This window comes from Pterocles gutturalis, unplaced genomic scaffold (assembly GCF_000699245.1).
Source record: "Pterocles gutturalis isolate BGI_N339 unplaced genomic scaffold, ASM69924v1 scaffold15444, whole genome shotgun sequence".
Taxonomy (NCBI): Eukaryota; Metazoa; Chordata; class Aves; order Pterocliformes; family Pteroclidae; genus Pterocles; species Pterocles gutturalis.
The window spans coordinates 91,804-100,607 of NW_010133479.1; the positions used below are offsets into that span (position 1 = coordinate 91,804).

An 8,804-nucleotide genomic window follows, 5' to 3' on the forward strand; every position below is an offset into this window, starting at 1 on the left:
GAACTGTATTTTATCACTAGTTTTATGGTTGGTCTTTGTAGGCCGGAACAAAAGGTAAACAACTTAAAGCTTGTTTGTAGCTGAACATTACTGTACCATGCTCCCTCACCCTCAAACAAGGTCAATAAGGGATGTTTTTATACTGGAATTCTCAAGTCACATGTATTCCATTCTTGTACTTAATAGTTTTATTTATCTTTGAGATAGGTGGGACGCTTTTGCAGCCTACTGATTTTTAGTCTTTTAAGGCACTAATCTTCATTTGCCCTTTCTAAGGATTATCCCTACATTCCCTCTCCACCCTCAACATTAATTGGAAAGGGCATAGGATTTCTGTTTGGAATGCAGTGTTTTATCAGGCAACCTTTATTCTTGTGTAAAAAAAAAAATATGGGTTATGTTATTCTCTTAAGACATTATCTCCTTCTACAATTTTGTTCATCTTTCTAGCAGCACGCTATAAGAGCCACAATCTAGTATAAATGCTATTTCACTCCCTGAAGTCAGTCACCAATAATTCACATCTCACGAAAACTGAAGGGATACTGTATCAAATGTTGATTAAATTAGCCTTCACAATAAGTCCTCATTAGATTGTCTGCTCAAGACAGTGTTGCCACTGAATAAGAATCTGAATGTCTACATTTGGCATATAAAAAAAAGTCCCACAGCAGCAGCCACTAAAGGAAAATAAAACAGCCATTAGAACCCATGCAGCATATTGCAAGTAATCCTGTTGAAGAGATTCATATCACCTCTTGCCAAGTATAATGTTGCAAAAATATTCTTTTAAAGTCTTCATTTAGAGATTTAAGGGATATTATGAACTGCTGTCTTCCATGAGCAACAGAAGATATTTTGGTTCAGTGAACTACAGGTGTTGGGCTACTAGTCCATTATGATGAAGTGGCAGGTCCTAAAGTGTGTGATAGTTTCGGTCTTTCGACTTGCAGAATTTGTACAGAAAGAAAAAAACAGCCTGCAGACCCAGAACGAGGACAATTCCACCTATGAAACTCGCAGCATCAAATGTAGATTTGCGTGGAGAAGGTGCAGGAGTCACAGTAGCATTTGTACCTGTTAAACACCACATTAGAGTTTGTGAGTGCACAATGCTCAAATAGTTTTACAGATTTTAGTATTGGCTTCCTTGTGTTAAGATTACTCAAAACATCCAAACACCAATAAGACAACAAAAAATAAACAAAGGTAAAGGCATGTCAGCAGCTGCATTTAGATTAGCGATATTTAAATTCTGATTAAATACTGTTTCTACAAGGATAAAGCTATGTATAGCCAAACTGCTCTGGACCTCAATACTGAGCAAGTCCCAGATGGACTTTATTTGTACTTCAAAAAGCCAAAGTTTTCCTCCTTTACATAGAAGTATTGATATGCTCACATTCAAAACATATTTTCTGGTCTCTGCTGCTTGCTCCATTTTTTGCCCAAATTCAAATTACATTATTATCTTCCATCTATTGTACTCTACCCCAGGAGTTACACTTAGAAATAATCTGAAGCCACAACACATGAATCTGGAAGTAATAGCCACCTGCTGATGACTAGTTTTAAAGAGCTTTACTTCATGAGAGCTTTTTAAGGCAATAGCATAGTCAGGACCGATGCCGAAATAAAATACATCAGTTTATTCCCATCACTGTAGCCCAATATTTTTTTTTTTAAAATAGGTATCTCATTATTATGCTGGAAGAGAAAAACAAAATACCACCTCCCAACAATAACTAAGTTAACAAGTGACTTCCAGACACACTATTAAAAGTGGACAGCTGATTTTGTTTGACCAACATGTTTCGGACTTTTAATATCCCAACAACTAGCTCTGTTTTTCAGGGTATTAACTTGCTACATACATATATCACATTAACAAAATTAGACATGCTATAAAGTTAGAAGTGACAACAGCAGATATACCAATACTACTTTGATGCTGTCACTTGGTAAGTCTTTGAAGATAACGCTTTCAAAGCAACACTAATTGCCAAGTATTTTATGCTTTAATTATGCTAGTAGTAGCTGTTACCTGGAACGCTGGTTGTTGTGGTAGCTGAAGTAATGGAAGTTGTAGGTGGAGGTACATGTGTAGTTACATTGGTGATGTTAGCTGTTTGAGAGAAGACAGTATGTGCATACCATAAGCTTGAAGAACTGAGTTTGCAAGCACTGAAGTTCCCATGTAAATGATTTGTCTTGTTTTGCTTAAACAAGGATAAGTTTTGACCTCAGACTGTACCCCATACAATTTAGATGTTCAACTGCATGGCATTAAGCCAAGCTTCTGACATGAGGATTCTTTTTTAAACCTGCATACCATTGTTATCCAAACACTTCAAGGTTCTCCACAGATCAGATAGTGATTCTTTGTTCAGACAAAACCACTGTTCTTTCAAGCAGTAACATAAATGCTGGTATTTGAACAATAATCAAGATGGCTGTTTCAAGACAACCCAGAATCTGCATCAAGACAAAGGACTTTCATTAAACAGCCCTTAGAACCAGTTAGTATTTATTGTACTAAAAAAGTACTTAATGTAATATCTCTAGACAGGAGGTAAGCACATAAAGAATGCAACACTTCCTCTTTCCACCCCTGTCCCCAAAACACTGTGAATGACATCATTGGAATAAGCAAACTCACCTATAGTTAGACTGTCTCCTAAAAGCTCTTCTCTTACAAAGCCAGAACAGTGGGTCACTGACCACCCCACCACCCCCAATTAGTATTACTAAAAATTAATCGGTATTCCACTATGTGCCAGGGACAAGTGCCAACATTTGTAGGTTTACTCAAAGCTACATGTCACCCTACTGTACATTAGGCTGTTCTGAGCCTAATCAAGTACAAACTCCTCATCTCCCAGCTTCCTTAAGCAGCAGATGCTTTTAAAGATGATATTTTTTTTTAAAAACTTCACTGTTAAGATGGCAGCACGTGTAAGATAAGAATAGAAATTGTTGAACAGGGCAACCAAAAAAAAATTCAAACTCATGAGAACTTATTTGTGGAAGTGACTAATTCAAACAATTACCACTGACCCAATTCTCAATTATTTCGTAACAAAGCATTTTCTCTGTTAGTTTTATAAAATCCACCTCTTCCAAACATTGGGACCATTTATGTATTCCATACATCAAATGTTTAGTAGTCATGCTACTACAGTGATGTGTGGAAAAAGCCCTTGTCCTTTATTTTATTCACCAGTTCCTAGTTTATTGCCATTCTATGTTCAGTGGTACTATATTACCTATAGTAGTATGAGCTGTGGTAGCAGAACTGGCTGTGGTAGTATTGGAAGACGCTGTGGTAGTATTGGACAGTGGTGTGGTAGTATTGGAAGACAACGCAGTAGCACTGGAAAGAGGATCAACTGTAGGAGCTATGAAAGAATAAAGAGTTATGTTAAAGAGATTAATGACAGTATTTAACTAAAAAAAAACCGCAAACAACAACACAAACTCAGCAGCAGGCTGAGTTTTAGAGAATTCATATAGCACTGAGTTCTGTTGTAGCTTTGGTTTGAAATTACAAAGCAGTTGACTGTTCAATCCACCACACTAACAGCAAAAGTTGCACAGGCAAATACAGGAAAAACCTTGTCATAGGTGGCCCAATCAAGCCAGCCTTCAACTGGCAACTCAGGATTCCTCACAGCAAACAGAAGGGAGAAGAGTCCTATTGTAGAAGCATAAACTGTGCGTGCTTTTACACAATAGGAAGCTAGGTGTTCAGTACTGCCTCCCAACTCAGTGCAACTAAAGTAAAACTTGACCTATCAAGTTTAACTAGAAATCAGAGTGGTTAGACAGCTGAAGCAGTATGGGGGCAAAACCAAGACATCCTCAGGAATTTTAAAGCTTATCTAAAGCTTTCTGTTCTGAGAGCTGTTGCTGGTTGTAGGTGCTCTCAGCTTCAGCATATGCAGTAAAAAAAAAGCTGTGAAGCCTTCTGCAACTTACTGTATTAACTGAGTTAACCACATATGGACAGCTTACCTAAACTGATCCTTAACCATACACTGATACATCAGCAAGCTTCCTGCTGAGATACCATTAAATTCAGAAGCCTTTAATGCTTAGGGTCATTTAAATGCAGTTATTTACCTCTTGAAAACAATTCAGCATGGTGGGAAACCAGAGCTGACTGTTTCTACAGAGATAGGCTGGATACATCAGAATGTACATTCTCTCAGGTCCCACTTGCATCAAGTCAGTTTAGGTCCACCCTAACGTTTTTCCACATCAATCCACAAATGTAGTGCTGAGCCATGACACTGTAAAGGCTGATAAGGTATACAAGTTCCTCTCACACCACAAAGATCGTCTGCTAAAGGTGACAATTAAGTTTCCTGGAATACGCAGAGGCTAAAACACAACAACCTGATAATATCACAACAAGTTTAACAGGAACAGATTGTAGAAATTATATTCTTAGATGTAGAACAAGGTATTGTAACAGCATGATCTCCTTGGAAAGCACTGAAAAATTATACTTTTAACACTCTTGATTAAGAGGCAATTGTTACAATTTTAGAAACAACACAGAAGTCCAATTCAAGTGGAATTATTTCTGACTGGCTGCCGCCACCACCACCACAAGATAGCCCATAGCAGCACGGAAACTTAATTTCTGTTGGTATGAGCCAGCCTCTTTAGAAGCACTGTGAATTCACCTAGACAAGAGTATTAAGAAATATAATCTGCTGTTCTAGATCTTAAAAACAGAAAACCCTATTTTAAAGTCCATTTCTTGTCAGCTTTCAGAAAAACTAAAATTGGGGGCTTTCATAAAAGTAAAATGTCAAGATTTAAACTAAATTATTTATATCCTGCAAGTCTGCTTTCCACAACAAGCACATATTAATGAAAAGACTGAAGTAGATACGCAACTGAGCATGTCCACAGCATGAAGGATTTACCTTACCATCTGTAACCTAGTGCCTGTGCTTCAGGACTGCATGAAGAGCTGTGCTAGTTAGCAATTAAAACTGGAAGGTTTGTAGGTTTTTCCCTATTTACTGCATTTCAGGTGAAGCAATGGACTTAACAGGCGAAACATTTTTTGCTGAATATGAAGCTTACTGTCTTGAGGATGCTGACAAGTTCCTCAAGATATGTTGTATCTAATAGGAAACATCACCCATTTTAATCTAAGAAACCAAGGCAGTAGCCAGAGACATGTCTAGTAAAATACATGTCAGTAAGCAAAATGATGTATTTTAGAATCGCACATCATAGGTTTAAGCTGGAAGCAAAGGGCTTATTTACATACTTGTATATACTTATGTAAATTGTAAAAGGCATATTAACAAAGGTCAACAGATGAAGGAGTTGTAAACACAACTGCTTTACATTAAACAATGTAGAAGTTCAATATCTAAATACTTACAAGAACACTGTGCTTCAACTGTACAGCTGTCCTGTACTTCCTTTTCATTTACACACCTTTCCCCTCCTGTCAGAAGAGACAAGAATATTTACTGCAGCAGAACCGTGTTTGAGCAGAAGTGTTTTAGATGTTGCTCCTAAATACTAATAAATTTTTCATAGGACAAACTAAACACTGTCTTCTAGCCAGGATAAAATTAAAGCCACTTCAATAGGCAGGACTTCAATACTATATTAATGATTAGAAATTAATAGGTTGATATTTTTTCTTTATAGCCTATAAAATTAGTCAGTGTTCCTACTACTTGTGGTATTTCTCAAGTTAAACACTTTGCATCTCTATGGTAGCATAATGAAAAAATATCTTAACTGTCTTAAGAAGCAGAACTTAGTTACAGTTTTCAAACAAATCCTTGATCTTGAAATTAAAGACATCATTTTCTTATTCTATGGCTGCACATCTTTCTCCCTTGACTTAGATTTCAACCTCTCCTTCAAAGAAGTTACACAGATCTCTTGGGTATTTGCAGTACATGCCTGGTTGTGACCAGGTCTATGACAAAACTTCAAAAGAGACTGAAGCACAAGGATATGTCTGCATGTCAGAATCCACTCACAACTCCTTAACAGCAAACACAAGTGACTACTTTGTTCTAAAAACATTCTGAACCATCTGGAAAACACCAGCTTATCTACAGCACAGATTTAAATCAGAAGCCTTAAAAATCTGGGATTATTTTGAAAGTGTTCAACTGTCTCCACATAATAACTTGAAATGTTTAATAACAAATACAACAACTGCACTATTAGGTTATCAAACAGAACAGTATTTTTGTGTAATGAATATTAATATAGATGAAGTAGGTCTAGTTGAGTTTAAGGTTCTGCATGGCATAGTAAGGATCTGCACTGTGTAGTCCTTCTTACTTTCGCATTTGATCCACTTGCAGCTTGTTAAATTTCTGTCATTACCGATACATGAACTGCAGTTAGAAAGCGTTTCACATATGCCTAAAAAAAAAGAAATGCATTGATTAGGACAAAATTACCACTATCAAGAGAGCAACTTAGATCCATACCTTCCCATATGTACATCTCCCAGGCTAAGGCACAATCCTCACTAAACTAGCTACAACAACTGAAAGCTACAACTTAGTAATGCACTTGACAAGACAAACATATTTCTCTCCAGACACTACTGATAGTCTGAAACCAGACCCCACACATACACCAAGATTATGTCTCATGCAACCTCTAACTATAGTAAACTGGGATAACAGAGGATATACTACTCTAGTGAAGTTACCAAAGCCCGCCAAATTAACTTTGCAGAAGTTCACCAAAACCTCAGATGGCAAGTGACTTTGTTCCTTGTGATTACATTTTTCCTTTAGGTAATACATCCAGCTATAAACAACCCTACAGCAGAAAGCAACCAGAGTATGGGAAACAAAGACAAGAATTTAGAGGATGTCATATACAAATCCACATAAAGGAGAGCAGAAAGAAAGTCAATCTTTTCATATTTTGATCACAGCAGAAGCCAGCAACCAAACCAGTCCAGCTGCTTTTTCATGTCAATCTCAGTCAAACACTGTTGCTTTAAAACCACAATGACAACACATCCACTACCTGGATCAAATAAGATCTTTTCCCAGTCTACAATTTTACTGCATTAGTTTTAATTAATACTTACTCATATAGCCATTATACTCAGAAACCCCACATACAACCCACAACTCCTTACACCACATACTCTCCAGCACATTTCACATCCTATCCACCTACTCCAGGCACCTTTGGATGACCCTTCACTTTTCTCTGCTCTGCTCCTTAGTGAAGAGAACACTGCTACTCACAGATCTTTGGCAACCAGCACGGTAATTTACATCTCAAGATAACGATTACAAATACATTAACTTCAGTATTCCCATAATTTGAATTAAGCCTGAATCCACACGGCCTTTCTCTTGGTTATGGTAGGATCAAGCTAGAAATATTGGCACTATTTCTTCATTTTCAAGAAATGCAAGAAGATACGAGAAGACTTTGTCAGTTTGCATCAGTGAGGTATGCAACAGACTTGCCCTATTCCCTTCATAAATAAGGCACTTAAACCACTTCAAGAGCTATATGGCAGTTTCCAGACGACAGATTTCAGGGGAGAAAAAAAAAAAAGGTAACTTATTACAGCACACACAACACTCACTTCTGACTAATGAGCAACATTCACTTTTGTAAATTCCTCAAAGGTATGTAGAAAATTTAGCACAGTACATCTGTGGAGACAGGAGGATAGTCACTGCAGCCAGCTAATACCAGGTGCACTAGAACTTTTAGTTTACTTTCAAAACAGCTTTCCCAGACTAGCATGGGGGAGGAACAGATTTGCAACTGTAAAAGATCAGGAGACAGTTTTATCACAGCAAAACGTTTCAAGAATGAACTGTTAACTTCAGAATCAGGTGGCAGAGTATCAGATGTTCTCCCAAAACTACTCCTGCTGTGAAAGGCTCCCTTAGGGTCTTTATACCAGATAACAGCAAGCTCCCCAGCTCTCCCCATCAGCATATGCCTGCTTTTCACTGAAAAAGTGACTCTGGTAGCATGAATTCAGCTCCTAAGCATAGGCACCTGCTCCCAAGATAAACCCATCTGTTCTACTAGCTCTTACACGGGGCAAATTCGGATATTCCCCTTACACTTGAGGGGGAAACCTGGAAACACCACAGAAGTCTGTCCTCCTGGACCAACACTGCCCTCTCCCGCTGCACCAGCGAGGTTATTAACCTCTGACTTAGCAGTCCTCAAGCAGTTTACGGCTCCGACAGGGTGCCCGGTACTGGCCTACAACACGTCGCCGGTGGCAGGACTGAAGGGGAAATCGAGCAGGGCTGCCGCAGGGGTCACTGGACAGCTTCACACTCAGCTGCGCCCAGCGCCATTATGCAATGCGGACAAGGAACAGTAAAGTACTGCCAGAACAACTTCTTTCCTTAGCTTTTTGGGGCATGCGGCACATTTCGTGGTTCTTGTCCACGTAAACACTTTAGCAGATAGCTCACAGTACCAGAAAGATTAGACAAACCCACAGGGCGAATAACGAGGCTAACACGAGGATAACGAACAACAGCAGCAGTAACAGAACACCGCTCACACGAGCAACTCCCGCAATTTAACCTCTACTAAGTTTGCAAGAAACAAACGCGCCGCATACGTTTTGCTGGTCACAGAGCTGCTTGCGACTAGCCATTTACTGCACACCACGGGGGACACTGGAGGCGGTGACAAACCGTCCTAACGGCCTTCACACCGCACAGACCCCGAATACCCCACAGCCAGGGGAAAACGAAAGCGAGAGGAAACGGAGACAGAGAAGCGGGCGAAAAGCTTCGCGG

The 8,804-nt window shown here is 38.9% G+C and overlaps 1 protein-coding gene across 1 annotated transcript; it reads right to left on the reverse strand.

Moving 5' to 3' along the window:
- Positions 1-403: 403 nt before the first annotated feature.
- On the reverse strand, positions 404-6,417 carry CD164 (CD164 molecule, sialomucin; the record flags this gene model as incomplete). The annotated part of the gene is made up of 4 exons (XM_010081256.1): positions 404-1,077; positions 2,045-2,125; positions 3,267-3,398; positions 6,334-6,417. Coding segments are annotated over 4 exons (458 nt in total), but the record flags the coding sequence as incomplete, so codon positions are not given.
- Positions 6,418-8,804: the final 2,387 nt, after the last annotated feature.